This window comes from Quercus robur, chromosome 9, assembly GCF_932294415.1.
Source record: "Quercus robur chromosome 9, dhQueRobu3.1, whole genome shotgun sequence".
Lineage (NCBI taxonomy): Eukaryota > Viridiplantae > Streptophyta > Magnoliopsida > Fagales > Fagaceae > Quercus > Quercus robur.
In genome coordinates this window covers 17,904,815-17,922,314 of record NC_065542.1, presented here as the reverse complement: position 1 = coordinate 17,922,314, position 17,500 = coordinate 17,904,815, and the positions used below count along the sequence as shown (strand labels likewise).

General features: G+C 34.4%; 3 protein-coding genes across 3 annotated transcripts; 1 reads left to right on the top strand and 2 right to left on the bottom strand.

Annotated features, from left to right (window-relative positions):
• Positions 1-566: 566 nt before the first annotated feature.
• On the top strand, positions 567-5,062 carry LOC126699358 (bet1-like protein At4g14600). Its single transcript, XM_050397111.1, has 4 exons — positions 567-801; positions 933-1,056; positions 4,107-4,163; positions 4,543-5,062. Exons 1-4 carry the CDS (start codon positions 743-745, stop codon positions 4,702-4,704), a joined length of 402 nt encoding a protein of 133 aa, XP_050253068.1. The 5' UTR covers positions 567-742; the 3' UTR covers positions 4,705-5,062.
• A 222-nt stretch (positions 5,063-5,284) lies between these two features.
• LOC126699357 (uncharacterized) lies at positions 5,285-7,497 on the bottom strand. Its single transcript, XM_050397110.1, has 2 exons — positions 6,405-7,497; positions 5,285-5,987 (listed from the first exon to the last, which is right to left on the bottom strand). Exons 1-2 carry the CDS (start codon positions 7,458-7,460, stop codon positions 5,595-5,597), a joined length of 1,449 nt encoding a protein of 482 aa, XP_050253067.1. The 5' UTR covers positions 7,461-7,497; the 3' UTR covers positions 5,285-5,594.
• Positions 7,498-9,779: 2,282 nt separating this feature from the next.
• Positions 9,780-14,675, bottom strand: LOC126698346 (serine/threonine-protein kinase PEPKR2). The gene is made up of 4 exons (XM_050395507.1): positions 14,434-14,675; positions 13,407-14,251; positions 11,280-11,576; positions 9,780-10,434 (listed from the first exon to the last, which is right to left on the bottom strand). Exons 2-4 carry the CDS (start codon positions 14,146-14,148, stop codon positions 10,100-10,102), a joined length of 1,374 nt encoding a protein of 457 aa, XP_050251464.1. The 5' UTR covers positions 14,149-14,251; positions 14,434-14,675; the 3' UTR covers positions 9,780-10,099.
• Between the last annotated feature and the right edge of the window lie 2,825 nt (positions 14,676-17,500).

Here is a 17,500-nt window from a genome sequence, read left to right as displayed (position 1 = left end):
CAAGTTGTGGCAAATGAAAGAAAGAGAGACAGAATCCTAACAACACACAACCCTTTCAGTTTAGTTAGGGGTTAGTTATGGGTATAGCTCATAGGACAACATAATGATGCCACCTACCCTATTGCATTTAATGTACAAGTAATAATAGGAGGAAATTAATGTAGATGTGACGGGGTGTTGCCAAGCTTCAAGTGGACATGAGACTTGTTTTGCTCTATCAACCTTTTTTATGCTATGAGATGTTACAAAAGCTAAAGTCCAAGGAAGCAACTTCTTAACTACAATTTTAAAAAGATCAATTATGAGTGATAGGTTTATATGAAAGTGATTATTCTCCGCTCACAATCGACAACTTCAACAAGTTGTGACAAATGACACATAATCTTAGAAAAAATTTGTATCCTAAATTACCAAAATGCCATGATCTTGAGCTCTAGTCAACTTGGTTGGGTTTGGGCCCAACGGATAGTTAACCAACTTACCTCCCTTTCCGCGTGCGTGCGCTAAATTTGTTCAAAAATTCCCACACGTGCCGAAATAATCCTTCAAAACCGTGTGATCATTAAGAAAACACCAACGGTGGATTTACCCTCCTACAACATCATCATCGTTGTATTTTCCTTAGTCTAGAAATTTTCAAAATAGTACAAACAATCGAAGCGGAGCTAGTCAAATTCAAATTCAAATTCGTTGTTGTACCATTCTTCATCGATCTAGGGTTTCCTTCTTCTTCAATTCTTCAATGGCGTCTAATTCGTATGGAGGTTCCTCTTATGGCGGTGCCGCTGCTTATCGATCAAGGTGTTTGATTCGAAAATTTGATTCCGGTTAATCCATAAGGATCAGACTCTCATATTGCACAATTTTCATTTTTCTATTTCAATTTGAATTTTGATGAAAATTTTGGTGGTGGTTGATGTTTGGGTTTGCAGAGAGGGTCTAAGTACGAGAGCAGTGGGTGGTTCTGATGAAATTCAATTGCGAATCGATCCTATGCACGCCGATTTCGACGACGAGATCATCGGTCTCCGAACCCAAGTTAAAAAACTCAGACACGTATGTCCTCTTTTACTTTCTCACATTTTCAATTTTTTTGTGTTTTTTGAAGTTTAATTGATTCAATTTGGGGATATTATTATTTTGATAGTATAGAATGACGAAGAAGAATACATATCATATGTGAATGAATGACCCTGATTAGTCTGTTAAGGATTCATACCCAAACCCCATAGTTTGGGGGTTAAGGCTCTGTTGTTTAATTTATTGAATTGGGTACCCCAAAAAAATTGATTAAGCTTGCGAGTCCGTTTGGTTAGGTGATTTAGGAGCCTAAATGTGCATTTTTAAAATCCAAAACCCCGTTTCACAACAACTTATATAACTTATACAAACGCACCCTGTAATAGGAAACAAAAAATATACATCTTCCCCAAAAAGAAAAGAATGGTTATTATTAACGTTATGTGGGTTTTGCTCTTGGGCACGAGCATAAATTGCTTAGCCCGTCAAGGGTAAATGTCCCTAGATCACATGACAACTAGTTATGACTGGTGGTAGGTTAGTTGCCTGTAGATTTTAGTGGATAGAGGTGAGTCCAAAGGGCTCTTCTTTACATTATATGTGTGACTCTATATGTATATATGTATGTATGTATGGTTTTGCAATTTGTATTAATTCTTTGTGGTTGCTTGTTTATAAGTATATTTAGTAAGAGTTACGTGCACTAAAATGTAAATTGAAGAACAAATTTTTCTTGAGAGGTACAGAGGGCATTCATTATTAACATACATATGTCTTGAACGAAAAAAAATTATTTGCAGTGCCAAATGGAAGAATATTACTTCAAAGAAACATTAATTTTAGGGTTGCATCCATCTCTGATAAGTAAGGTTGCGTCCATATTAGAAAGCATTAGAAAAGCAGAAATGTTTCAAATGTTGCTCTTTTTGCTTATTCTTTTTATAGATAGCTGTTGGCACTAAGAAAGCCGAGATTGACTATATGTTGTTGTTGTTTTTTGCATCACCTGGATAATTTGTACAACTTAAAAATTTAGCTGTTGTATACTAATTTCTCTGAATAGAGAAGGGAGAATTTAAAGGATTATATTTGAGATACACAAGAGGCTTTATGCTACTTTTACATCTTTATAATTTGTACAACTTAAATTTTTAGCTGTTGTATACTAATTTCTCTGAATAGAGAAGGGAGAATTTAAAGGATTATATTTGAGATACACGAGGCTTTATGCTACTTTTACATCTTTAATTACTTGCATCTTCTTTTCTCCAATGGGTAATAATTAGGCAGGTTTCAAACCCAAGGTGCAAAGCTCACTATAGTGATATTGATGTGATTATATTTCTCTTACTTAGTCTAGTAACATAACTGTTTTTTATTTTCTAAATAACTCCATTTTGAAGGTTAATTTTGGTGGCACTAATTCTTTATACTTATAGTTGTAGCCAGAAGAACCATGTGACCCTAAATTCTTAAACCAAGGACCTTTTTTATGAACCAATGCGAAGCTATTTGAAATATTAAGAGCATAAAAGTTATTCGAAAATAGATATGCACATTTTTCAAAATTATTGCTATAGAAATCTAGTTTTAAAGGTTGAACCATGCTATAATATCCACTCACAAGGTTTATTTTACTTTATTTTTATATTTTGAAAAGAAAGTTCCCAAAATTCTTCCCGCTAATTCATTTTTTCGATAATTATTTGTATCTAAATGTTGCAGATTCATTCCAATGTTTTCTTGATCAATATTAATTTCTCAATGTTGTATTATCTCCATTTGTCACTATAAAAACAATATTTTCTTCAGGTGTAACTTGGATACTCAAAGCAACTTACATCTTTCCTCATTTCATAATGCATTAAGTGTGTATTTTGATGCCCTAAGCAACATTTTTATTATTACTAACTTGGTAAGCATTATTTTATCAGGTTTCTAAGTATTTGGTAGTACCACTGACTTTTTCTTAGAACTTTGAAGTTTTAACCACATCTTGGAAAATTTGTTGTCTGTAATTGTTTTTCTTCTCTAGTCCTCACACTTGACCTCCCATATTTATCAAAGACTAGTGAGAACAAGTGACTGGTGGCGAGTGCGAAGTGAGTTGAGTCTCATATGTAGCTCAGGCTGTTTTGTTTTATCATCATTACTCATTATTATTCTCAAGACTTTAGGCTGAGCTATATTTTTGCCTTCTAATTTTACCTATCAAAAAAAAAAAAAATTTACCTTCTTACCTATCAAAAAAATAAATAAATAAATAAAATGTTACCTTCTAATTTCACCATATTTTCAATTACAAATATAACTGGTTGGTAACCTATGCATCATGGATGTACACTAAACAAATTCTCTCACACTAATGTTAGTTCTGGTGGAATATGATATGATGTATTGAAGTGGTAAGTTCTATAATAAATAAAATAAAACAAATGAAGAGAGAGAAGTTGCTGGCTATACACATAATAATAGTTCATGTGATGCTTACATTAAATAAATAACCAAATAATAAAAGAGGAGGATTTTGTCTTTGTTAGCTACTTCCATGCAGATACATAGACATCCACTCAATAAATTGTTTTCCATATAGCACATGTACAAAACCACAAACACGTTGCAATGTCTTTTTATTTTCTTATATCTTTGCTCTGATAGTTTGTGGGGTTGCTTTAAAAATGATAAATTTTATTCTTAATTGTTATAGAGATGTTATGTTATGATATCGAATGATCTTGGCATATGCTTGAGAAAAAGGTTTGGAGCTGCCTGGAGGATTCTAATAGACATGCCATGGTCTTGATCACATATCTTTTCATATGGTGCTTGTTCAGTGATTCAACCTTAAATTATTGTTTTGTCTAGCTAAACTGTTAACATGGTGTGAGTTTCATTGCCATATATCACTATTCTTTTCAAATTTGCACGTTCTTCCTCGATCAATTGAACTGTTTGTCTGCAATTTGTTGCTCTTTTATGCTTTTTACCTGATTAATGCTGTCAATCTAATTGCTCAGCTTTCTAGTTTTTTTTATTATTGAATATTCTCCCCCAGTTTGCTTAGTGTTTCAAGTTCTCTGGTGCAGGTTGCTGAAGAGATAGGGACAGAAGCAAGATTTCAGAAAGATTTTCTTAATCAGCTGGTAAACCATTTACATTCGCATACCCTTGCTTCACACACCCACACACAGATGTATATTTCTTATGATTTGTGGCCGGCTCTTGGTTCTTACTGTGAAGATATCCTGAATTTTATTGGAGGAACTGCTATGTTATTTAAATTAAATTTCGAATTTACTTATCAAAAAAAATAAATAAATAAATTTTGAATTGAGCTTGATGAATCTACTAGTTAAAATTTCTTTGAGGGAAAGTTTTTAACTTATATTTTATGTCTGATACATCTTTGGAATTGCTTGTTTGTTTTTAGTCAAAAGTAGAAGCATTTTGTGTTCCTTTCCTCGTGAAGGAAAATTTTGAACAGCTTTCTTACATTTAATTCTATTATCTGGTTCATTACAGCAAATGACAGTACTCAAAGCTCAAGCAGGGGTGAAGAATAATGTAAGGCGATTGAACAAGAGCATAATCCAGCATGGCTCCAACCATATCGTTCAAGTGGTTGTTTTTGCTCTAATTTGTTTCTTCGTGGTTTACTTTTGGGCCAAGATGTCCAGAAAGTGAGGATCAGCAGCCCTGCTGTGAGAGGAACACTCCATGGAGCGGGCACTGGAGATAACCCTTCCTGCTGCTGACCTGTTGCTTCAAAGAAGTTCAATTGAAGAGTTTTATTCTGGACCACACAAATTTACAATAGTTCTGCTGTAATTTGTAAAGTCTTGTCATGTTCTTGTGACTTGAAAGAGGACATCTTTGACTAGGTTTTAGAACAATAGTGTTATTAGATGTGGAGAAGGAAAGGATATTACTGCTTATTGAATGTTACAACTTACAATAGTATGCCTAACTTTTGTGAAATGACCTTTGTATAAAAGAAAGCATTCTTTTATCCATATTTAAGCTTCGCTTATTGAGTGGTGCACATTTGCTCGCCCTATAGCAACTGATAACAAATATCTTTTACTAGCAAAGTTACAGTGCTTTTGAGCTAGCTTGTGAAATGGCTTAAAACTATGCCACAAGTATCCAAGCCCTTCCAGCAGCAAAATTGGTACTCCCAAGAACATACCAGAAACATTACATTCCAAGATGTTTGGAAAGAATATTGTTTGAATTTAATACAATATCATTCAACCAAAAAGAAAAAAAAAAGGTGAGTTCTTAATTGGGAAAAGAATCTGTATCTGATCAAACATCTTTTTCCCTTGCTAATTAAATGGATACAACGGTGGAGGGGGGGGATTGGAATTTTGGATGTCATAGACATACTAAGAGATGTCAACTAGTTGAGCAACAAGGCTTTGAGCTTGTCAAACATTTTAGTACTAGCTACTCTTCACGAATGAAATGATTTTTGTATTTTGTATCAAAGAAAGAACTGTCGTCCCTTCCATATATTACCTCCACTTGTGCACTTTTAGTGAAGAAGTAAAAACTAAAATGAACAACTAGGATTAGCATATACAAGCGCTTGATTTCAGAGGTGTACTCTTGTTGGCTTGTTCCAGCTTGCTTATCCTTACTTGCTTGAGGACACGTCTTGCCCACTCTGCAAAGAAGGTTTCATTATGACCAACCTTGCCATCTTTATAGAAGGTAAAGCATTCAGGATCTTCTTTGGGAAATGGGCATTCCTTTTCGCCATTTGGATCCCACCAAGCACCTTGGTGTTTCATCCCTGATAGGTCTGCCATCCAATGATGTGCATACTGGCCTAAGCCTGCGAGCTCCAACCATCCTTTGGGGAAGAATTCCATTATGCTACTATTTCTATCCATGAAAAGCATGTTTGTTAGCTGAGCCCCATGAGGAGATGCTACAATGTCGGTGTTAGACATAACTTTGACCTGAACAAACAGCAATTTTAGTCACGCTCCAAAGAAGACGGTTAGTGTTTGCACTACTTTTTTAACTGCTAACATTCTTGTTTCTAAGTCAACCTGAGCATTAATCACCATCACAATATGGGCACCTTCACATTCTATCTTACAATTCTTTTCTTCTTTTTTTTTTTTTGGGGGGGGGGGGGGGGGGGTGGGTGTTGGGGGGAGAGGATGAAATTCAAGAATGTTATTTCAATGTGTTCAAATTCTTTGGAAGTAGAGGGGACCAAATAAAAACAATAAATCTACTTTGATTGATGCATAATAAAAGTTGTGTCAATGTTAAGCCTATGTAAAAGTGATGCTCCTCCAATGAAAAATTGAATGTTCCTAGCGTTACTCAATGAAAATTGTAAGAGCCAAGATAAAGAGATCACAAACCTGGTCACAGAAAGTAAGATCCTCTGACTGAATTACCTTCAACAAGCAACCCTCCACTCTTGCACATTCCCTTGCAAATATGTCAGTCACAGCACTTGCATTTCTGAAAGATCTTGAACCTCTCCTCATCAGCAAAGTTAGCCTTATGATTGGCTCCCCTCTTTCATTGACTTCTCTCCCTCTATCTGCTTGGTTAATGCCACAAAAACCTCTCGCTTTACATCTCAACAAATCAAAAACCTCAAGCTTCTTCTCCTTCCCCATGTTCCCCAAATTATGCCTCATCACTATTGCCTTTTCAAAACAATAAGGCCCATCATCTCCTTTTTCAAATCCCTCAACCAAAACTTCCCCATAGGTTGCTTGCATTAGGTTCTGAAGCCATTTTCCCATGCTATTCCTAAGCTCACCCCAATGGTATAGTACCCATCTTGTTGGTCTTAAGCACTCATTCTTCATGGACCAACCAACAAATGGAGCCATAGCACACACCCCATGCCACAAATTCACATAGTCATAGTAACTGTCTGACACAAAAGTCAAGCCCTTCATGAACAAAGTTTTGTCTGGAAGACTTTCTGGCCAAGCCAAAGCATATGAGCTTTTTGTGCCATCTCTTACATCACGACCCTTGATGCACAAAAGCCTTCCCTTTGATGCTTTTGAAGGGAAATAGAGGTACTCAGCTTCATTTTCCTCATAAGTGTCATTCAAGGAGCTCATAAACCAAGTGTTCCCTGACATGGCAGTCTCAGAAAACCTGAGGTCTTTTAAGGGAAGGAAAGTCACAGATTCTCGGAGCTTTGAGATTATAGTACTGTCTGTAATATCTGAGTGACTTGGACCATGGTTGGCTTTCAATGCCAAACCTTTCCATTTCTTGAAAAATGCCCATGAAGAAGCAGTGGGTGATAAGGAATAAGAATCAAGAGAAGATGTTTCTGCTTGGAAAAGAATGACAAATAAAAACAGTACAAAGACACATATTATGAGTTTGATTGAGTAGAATGAACTCTTTCTTTTGGTAGGAGTTTTGCGGTCAGTTTCCACCTCCATCAGCCTGGTCAAGTTGAGTATTGCCCAAGTGAACTTGTATTTATGATTTTTAATACTCATTTTCTTGAGGAAAAGACAAAAATTGTAGAACTTGAAAAAGGGTTTTGTTAATGGATTTAAAAAATTAAGTTCAACTATACACAAAATGTCAATGAACCTGCTCATTCTTCTCAAAAATAAAAAAAAATAAAATTGAACCTGCTCATGCAAAATCGTGACCAATAAATTATTGATAAATGTTTTCATAAAACGTGTATAACTTTAATTGACTCTCTCTCTCTCTCTCTCTCTCTCTCTCTTGGATAAGTGTCTCGAGATTGATATGGCTGTTCAATTAATAAAAAAAGCATGAATTCTGATCTCAATTTTATTTTTTGTGTAAAAGGAATGAACGTGCAATCTCACAGGATATCACCCTTCATGAGCAAAGTGTGGTGGATGGAAGAGAGTGGTGAGGACAAAAATTTATTTAGTGCTGTAAAATGGTGTTGAGTGTTGACCATCATAATATTACTACCATTGGCCGGGGCCAAAAATTGAAGTCCATGAGTTACCACTAGTCACCAAACATTTTCAATCAATATTTTAGCAAGTGGATGCAGAATCTTCCTCTTTGCATCGTGTGTGCGACTTGCGAATGCATTAAGTCGTGGTATTAAATTTTAAGGAGTGCCTTAAAGAATAATAAATGGTCCCAGAGATTGCAATATTTTTCACAACCAACTGGATGATTTGGAATAAGTGGAATGAGGCTCGCTTCGGTACTCCACGTCCTGATCCCCCTTTTCTAACCATGTTTGCTGTAGCCCATGCTTTAGAATATTTGAAAGCTAATTATGGAGTTTTGTCTTGAGTAATAGTAAGATAGTCTTGTTTTTTTCTTTGGCATTGCTTGATGTAACTTTGCTTATAGTTGCTGTTTTTGTAAGGTGAAGAGAAAGCTACGTAGCTAGCTCAAGTTTAGCATGGTTGTTCTATGATGCTACCTTGCTTTTGTATAAACTTATTCTTTCTTTGAATAAAATGCTTCCGTTTTACTCTCAAAAGAAATAAAAATAAATGGTCCCATTATCGAGTGTCTAAAGGCAATAGTTAAGGTTGAGTTTTCTATTGTAATCGATCAGCTATTTGAGTGCAGTCTCACATGAGTCAGTTAAAAAAGCATTTGTTTATTTGCTTTTATTACTCTCAATGCAATGAAACTCAATAAATTTCTGCTTAACGGAAGTGCAATAGCATCCATTAACAAAAAAAAAAAAAAAAAAAAAGCCTTTAAAATATACATTTGTCAATAATTTTAGTACATTGCACATAGACAAATTTATTATGGTTGTATTTGTATGCTTTTTTTTTTTCTTTTTTGCATATTTATGCACAATTTCAATTAATTTTAAAAATATTATTTAATGTAACATTTTTTTTATATATTCATTTAATTTAATGTTAAAGGCATCCTAATGTATCCCCTCATGATACTCAGTTGACAAAAGTTTTGATATTTAGGATTAATGTTCCATGTACTTGGCACAGTCACCGACAAGATAAAAAAGTATATCTATATTTGTGAAATTTCGAGCTATAGCCTGGTCAAGCGGTTATGATTAAGAAGATAGATCGGAGAAACCATTGTTTATAGAGCTTTGTTTTAGATCCACCATTCACGCTCGAAATAAATTTAAGTAGGAAGGAGACGCGGAAAACAGTGGGCTGCAACAATTCCAGATTCAAGGAGCCATTTGACAGTGAACATTTTATAAACATCAAGAAACGATAATTTTAGAATTTTTTAGAAAAATAGGAGGAGAAACATTGTAAGAATCGGAAAAAGAATGAGATCTGTTTGGTTCCTAAATCTGTTTGGTTCCTAATTATTAGAAACAGATTTTTGTTTTTTGTTTTTTCCCCAATTCACACAAAACAGTGGGAAAAAAACCCATCCAATGTGTTTTTAAAAATGGTTTTCAGAGAACTAGAAATCAGACTATTTATTTTCAGAAAGTATCTAAATGAGGTTGACTAAAATTGTTTTTTGTTTTCTTTTCTACTTAAAAAAATATATAACATCATGTTTGCATGCTTCTTGTTCTCTTTGAACAGTTCTAAAAACTTATAAAAAAAAATATAAAATAAACCAAAACACAACCACAGTAAGTCTGAACAATGTTACTAATCTGTGAACAACCGCTAGCTAAAGATCCTGGCTCCATAAATCCCAAGCTGCCTTTTCTTCAAAGAAGACTGCAACTTTATTTGAAACACTAACAAAACAAAGTCTTTTCTTCAAAGACAACTGCAACTTTTTTTGAACAAACAACTAAATTAACAAAAAAAGGGTATCTGCCCATGCTGTAAGTAAAGGGGAATCAATTCATAGTATACTTGCATTCTATTTACATATACTGTACATTAATTCCGTCAGTTGATCAGGATTAGCATCATTATTATGTTAAAACAGCACACATAAAAACATAGAAGAATTGCAACAAGAGCTCAAGCTACAAGCATCGATATAGATCGTTACCATTTTGATCTACAAACATCAACTTGTAATCATCATTTGCACCGAGTCGGGTTAATTTTAATCCCCCAAATAAAAAACAGCGGAGATAGTGATATTGGTAGTCAGTCTGTCAGTAGGGTCAAAATGCTTTGCAGAGATTGTTAGCCTGCATGTTAGATGAACCCTGCTGCTCTATTGGGCCTGTAGAACCACACAGTTTGCTCCGCTTTGGTCCCGAAATTCTAACATGTGAGATTGCAGTGGCAAGCGCATCCACCAAACAGAAATCATCTGGATCCTCTGACTTGCAACTTTCAGATGATGGAGGAGGACTCAAGACCTCATTGGGAGAGCCAATAAGCATCCCGTTTCCATCTGGCTTTAATCTAGGTGCTCCTCTATGGTTCTTCAAATTTGATTTCAGGGGAAGAGTCTTGGGTGTGCGCTCTGTGTAGAACAATAACCATGGATGCCCTGAAACAAGACCAATTTGTGTGTCAATTGACTATGAACAAATCCAGAGGTCAGCCATCATTCAGTCTTAAAACCACACCCCAAACTACTAGATTAATAATTAAAACACTCACACACAACCCACTCATATATTTAAAGAAGTTATAAGCAATCAAGCAAATAAAAGAATAGGGTTATTAACAACTATCAACCCTTTTTTTTTAAATATAAGTCAGCTATCCACCCTAAATTATGGAGGCATTTACCATGTGCATCCCAAACTTCAAAATTCTGCAAACAATACCCTAATTCAAGATTAGTTTGCAATTGTCACCCCATCGACCAAATCAGTGTCTAAATCATATAGTTTACAGCCATCCACCATAAAGTATAAGAGCTTCCCAATATGCATCCTCAGCTAAATGTGATATAATCTTCCACTAATCTGATAATCTAGACACTAATTTGGATGGTGGATGGACTTTGCAAATTAATCTTGTACTATTAAAGTGTTGAGTGCAAGATTTATAATTTAGGATGCTATATTACAAATGCCCCTTTATAGTTGTGTGGATAGCTGCAATTAGACAAAAAGATAAAATGAGCCAAGGTAAGCAGATCAACCTTTAGTGATGGTTGGACCAGCTAATGCATGTTGGAAGAAAAGCACAAGAAAAAGGCACATGCAACACTCAAAAACATTTCAATGTAACACAGCATCTGAACACAAAATTTGCAATACTGGGTGATATTTCAAAGATGATTCAAGTATGCAGGGAAACAAGGGGACAGATAGAGCAGTTGCACAGGAAATAATTAGAAGTTCTCTATAATTAAAATCTCAATCAATAGCATCATAAACTTACTTAATACTTCATCTGCAGTTATCCTAGCTGAAGAATCCCTTGTTAGCATTCTACCAATAAGATCTCGAGCAGGTTTAGATATTGACTCCCATACTCCTGTGTGGAAATCAAGCTTCACGTTCTTAATTGCCTCAAAAATTGCTTCTTTGGAATCTCCACGAAATGGAAGAACACCAACCAAGAGAGCATGGAGGAGGATACCAGCACTCCAAATATCAACCTTCTCAGAATAATTTCCTAACAAGACTTCTGGGGCAACATAGGCAGGACTTCCAGCCAATCCAGTCAAGTTCTGACCTGCAGTGTAGTAATTGTGTCATTTTATGAGCAACCTGGCAAAGCTTTCACCAACAACCAACCAATGTATGAGACAACAAGAAATCCAACAGAAACTTACAAGGACACATGCCAATCACTTGTAGTTGTGTTTAAGCAGGAACCGGACAAATAATATATATGGTATTAAGGGGGGAAAAAAGAGAGATTTTTATAAATAGTATTTAGAGAGAGAGAGGATATACAATGTCATTTATAAGGGCAATGAAAATAATTTAAAGGAAAAATATCTAATAAATGATGGGATGTGATAGATAAAGATTTCAATAGAGAGGCATGATGATTGCTGCTGATTAAAGATCCCTCTAGAAATTCTTATCCCTTTGTAAGGTATACAATAAGAAAATCATTTGATATGCAAATACAGGAGCCTAGTCAAAGGATTTTATCCACTATACAAGTTTCACACACACACCCAATAGGTCTTGAACCAAAAATCCATTACATTATTGATGGAGAAGGAAATACCATTTGAGCCAGATTCATTAGCAAAAGTTTCACAATAATATAGCCAACTAGATGGTAGTGTATCACCTAGTAGAAACAAACTAATCACCCAAAGACCCCAAAAATCATCTTTACAAGATAGAAGCATTAAGCTATAAAGAGTCAACAATGATTTGTTTGTACAGTGCTATTTAAAAGCTGCACATCTATTGTATAATATTATATTGACTGGTCGGTGATTTTTGCATGGTCATTCTTCATGTGTAGGATTTGATTTTGAAACCTTGACTGGATCTGCCAATTCCATGTTCCATGCCCATTCTAACATAGAGGCTATTCATCTGTGACCTTGATTGTTTAGCTCCTTTTGTATTCGTACTGTATCTACTTTTCATTGACTAAACCACTAAGTGACTGTAATACTTTCTAGCTCTAAACACCCTAAAGCTTTAAATCTCCAATGGGAGCAAATGTTCAGTGAGTCATCAATCTTGATAGTTGTTGTGTACACTAATTGTGGGGCAAAGTAAGTTATTCCGCTACATAGAATCTTAATCACAAACAGATTTGCAATGACCTCAACATTTTATGAACCTGGTCTATCAATTTGTACGTCTTCACTAAACCAACAAAGCAAGTCAATCCGATGGACATTTAAACACATGCATCATTGAACAATTCCTTATCAATTCAATTCTTTCAAGGCCTACTTGCTTTCTTTACCGCATAAGGGCATAAATTTCCATTTTGCTCTATATTAGTGGCTGAGAATGATGTCATTTGGTCTAAAGAATGCCAGGGTACCTTGCCAGGAACGAGTACATACTAGACCTACTAACTAAAATGAAAAAGAGATCAGAAATATAATGATAATACATAAATTATGAAATATTGCAAATTACTAAAACTTAGAATATATCAGGGAACCTAATGTCTCAAAAGAGTCAAAACATGGACATCAAAGAAAAAATGGGCAGAACGATCCTTTTATGAAGCTCAAATTGATATCATCTACTTTGCTTTAAAAAAAATGATCTTGTTCTCACCACAATTAACAGATAAAGACACCCATGTTCAGAGCCACACAGAGGCATAAAACTTCATTTGATCAAACAGAAACAGAAAACTACAACATGAAGGAGGACACATTAGATAGTTTATCAATCATAATGACATATCCATTGCCTTACTCTTACTCTCTGTGTTTTCTGCACATGCATTAACAACATACTACCATTTAAACTCAAAACGCAGGGTGCTACAAATTCAGGTGGAAAAGTTACAAAGGAAATAAAATAAACAACTTAATAAGTATCAACATTCTCCATAGCATGTATCGCTTACCATTTGAGATTCTTGTGGCAAGACCAAAATCTGCAAGCTTTATCTTCCCTGATTTCGTGAGAAGAATATTCTCAGGCTTTATATCTCTATGCACAACTCCCATATCATGACAATACTTAATAACCAACATCACTTCCTTGAATATATTAGCAGCACGATGTTCTGAATATTGATCCTCTTTGTTCATCTGATCGATCAAACATCCCCCAGAGCACAACTCCATCACAAGATGAAAACACTCTGGCTCCTCGTACACGGCCCGCAATGTCACCACCCCAGGATGACCAGACAAATGCTGCATTATCTCTACCTCCCTATGAACCGTTTCCTCCCCCTTCCGCAAAGTCTTGCACGCATATTCCACTCCACTATCTCTAGACCGACTCGAACAAACCGACCCAAATTTCCCTTTCCCAATAGTTGCACCCAAAATATAATCATCCTCCACCTTATTCTTCCTACCCATTTGGGTTGCAACATCTATACACCCTATCTTCCTCTTGAGCCCTCTCCCCGGTGGGACCGAAGACAAAGTCCCACACGGCGGAGCAGTGGCAACCCCAGCAAGCCTATTTTTACAGGTAACAACAGATTCAGCATCAACATGTTCTTTGCACCTCTTCTTCAACCTTGTATAGTCTTCTAGTGAATAGTGTGAGGTGAAACTCAATGATGGGGATGTTAAAGCGTCTGGTAAATTTGGTGACCCATTAGTATCACTTCCTTTCCTCTTCTTCCTCATCAAAACTGAGTTACTTAACACTATTTATCTCAAATTATTCCCACATTACATTGCAAACATCACCCAAAAATATAAAAAATCAAACTTTTGTACACAACTATCCCTGTTCTCAACCAAAAATACAAAACACAAAAAACCCATCAGTAAATTTCATATCTTTATGAAATTAGAAATTTAAAAAAAAAAAAATTTGAATAATTTGATAGTTTCCGTAAATCCCTAATACACAATTTTTGTGAAACTAATTTCAAGTAAAATCAAAGAGGTTAGGGAAAAAGAATGAACCTTTGAGCTGAGCCAAAATGTTCCTCAGATTTCTGAGATCGAGAAAGCTATGAACTTGTCTGATTGTTAGAGAGTAAAATCGGAAACGAGAATTTGGAGAAAAATGGGTGTGAGATTTGATGAAGGATCGGAATAGAGGAAACCCTAGAAAGTTTCACAGATAATAGCGTGATTGATAATTATATGGAATAGGTGAGTGAGAGAGAGAGAGAGAGCCAGGTGGGGATTTTGAGTCGTTAATTGCCGAAACCACGTGTTGTTTCTTTATTTGTAAGGCCAAAGGATATTCGACCATTAGTATGTTTTCTGATTCGGTTTGGTGGGAAGGATACAATGTGTGTGCACGACATGGCGGTAAGTGTGCGCTCAGAATCTAGGCGATCGATTCCTCCTAAGCAAGGAATACATAGTAAAGAAGAGTTTGTTCAATAAAATAATGACTTTCTTTGACCCGATCTGAGAAATCAATAATGTCTAAAATATTCTTTAAAAAAAAAAATGTTTAAAATATATTTTGCTAATAAATGAACATGCCGGTTGCCTTGAAGATTGTATCAAGTCTTCGTATCAAATTTATTAAATGAATAAATAAAAATATGTAAATAATAATGATTTATTATTAAGAAAATTTCAAATATATAACATCCGTTCTATAGAAATTGATTTTATTACTAAGTCAAGACATTTTATATTTCTTATTGATAAAATACTTTGTCAATTAAATTAAGTGAAACTCACAAATAACAATTATATATATATATATATATATAATATAATCAATAATGTAATTTTTCAAATTATTAATACATCAAAAAATAATTTAAGCATGAAACCTTAAGAATGAGTTACACTTTGTATAATTTATGTCATTTAAAATTTAGAGTTAATTGACTCTTCTCCTTTGATTAAGATGGTGTTGTTTTTCTAAATTATAAAACTAAGCAATATGTTTATTAAAAAAATTAAGCAATATTATACTTAATTAGTATAATACTTTAAAGTCAATGTTAAGAGTCTTGTAATTGAATTAACACATTTCTATATACAAAGTACTTAAAAATTGATTAGTTGTGTATTAGCAACATATTATAATTATTATCTTTACAAAAAATACTTTAAAGTCAAATTTTAAATTCATTCAATATTAGTACTATTTAAAAGTGGAAGTAATATTTTTTTTATAAGAAAGTGGTAGCAGTAGGAATGATACAATGGCACCGTACCAAGTTGCTTTCTTAATTGATTATGATATGATTTTTTTTAGTTAAGATTTTTCTTTTGTAGGTTTATATATAAATTATTTCTGGTTCGTTATTTTTTAATAGTTTGTCTTTTACAGCTATACTGTTTTATATCGTTTTCGTATGTAATTCCCTTTTTTTAAAATCAATTAGTCAATTCCAAGTATCCAGCAAACTACGAAGTACGTACACATTTGATGTGATCTGATGATGGGACATTGGGAAAAATCTGTGGCTACACGTGGGCGATGATGACCTGTGTTTTTTGTTTTTTATGTTGTCATTGTTTTCTATTTTGTGTTTGGTGGCTGAATCTGTGGGCTGGCTAAATTGGCTATTGGTTGTACAGTACATACTTGTTAATTTGCTCTACTCTGTCCGATTCTAATGGTAAAGTTTAATTTAAATTATTTTACCATTCAGCTTATTTTTGTTACTATTTATAAGTTTTATTGTACTTTTTAATACTATTTATGAGCTTCACTGTACTATTTCAATTAACTTTTACCTTTATCTACAGTATTTTCAACAATAAATTTTCAGTTTCAACAAAATAAACGGTATCCAAATGCATTTTAGTGTTGATATGATTGCAACTCAATTCCAATTGTAAAGTTAATCTTGTTTTTTCCCACATTCTCTAATTCTCTCGTTTTGGTTTCCATCTTTCTGTTTTCACTTTCCTTTTCTATAATTGTTACCTCGCTTGGCCTATCACAAATTCATTTTCTTGGTTGGCAAATACATTAGGACCATTACTTGCCCTTTAATGATTTTATGTGGACACACATATATATACTTCACATATTAATTAAACAAATTATATAAAACAAATATATATTATATAAATAATATCAAAACTTTAGTGAGTCACTTGATATTTTAAGGATGATATGTAATGTATAAAATATATTATATTAAAATATAAAATTATGATAGATGTCCAAAATAATTGATTTTTTTTTTAGAATTTTATATTACAAATCTTGAAATTCTTTGAAATATAATTTTAGTTGAAATATGATTTGTAGGAGTGATAAGCCCAGGAGTACATATCTGTAAAGTATATTGGGTCAGGGACCCAATCTGAGGACATTAAATAGTCTGAGGATTGGTAAATACCTTTATAAGAGTCCATATTGGAAAGTGAATAGTTGAAGTTTGATCACGATCAACTAAGAAGATGGTCCGAGGACGAATACTTCCTCAACTGAGCAAGGCCGAGATCAGAAGGTATGGTCTAACACCTAGAGCAACGTCCCGGACGATTCCACTGATGTGGATAAGTATCCAGAAGGAACAGGACAAAAAGAAATCATGAAATATCTCAAGGGAAAGCTGCTACCACCACATTAAATACTCTGCAGCTAATTCTCTAGCCGCATTAATGTAGAAGTGATACCTAAACAGTGGTTTTTAGCCTTACAGCTACTACACAAAGACTTCAGGAATGTGCTAATAGGACAAGTATCAACACCAACCATCTAGTTTGCAAGTGGAGAGTAAAGATGAAAGGGGAAGAGAGTATAAAGGGAGAATAGGGCAATGAGAGATAGGGATCGAGAAATTAAGAGAAAATGACTGTAGCAATCAAGAATTGCATTTGTAACCAAACTTGAGAGAAATATATAAGAACTAATCTTCTCGGACTATGCCGAGGATGATTTTCTTCATTGTAAACTTGTCTATCTTCATTCTCTTATCATCTGAATCCACTTTAGTGGTTGTCTGATTCATTAAAACCCAGTTTTCCAACTCATTCTCTACAAATTCATTGTTTTAGGCTTTTTGGGCTTAAGTCCATCCACCTTTTAGGTTAGGGGCTC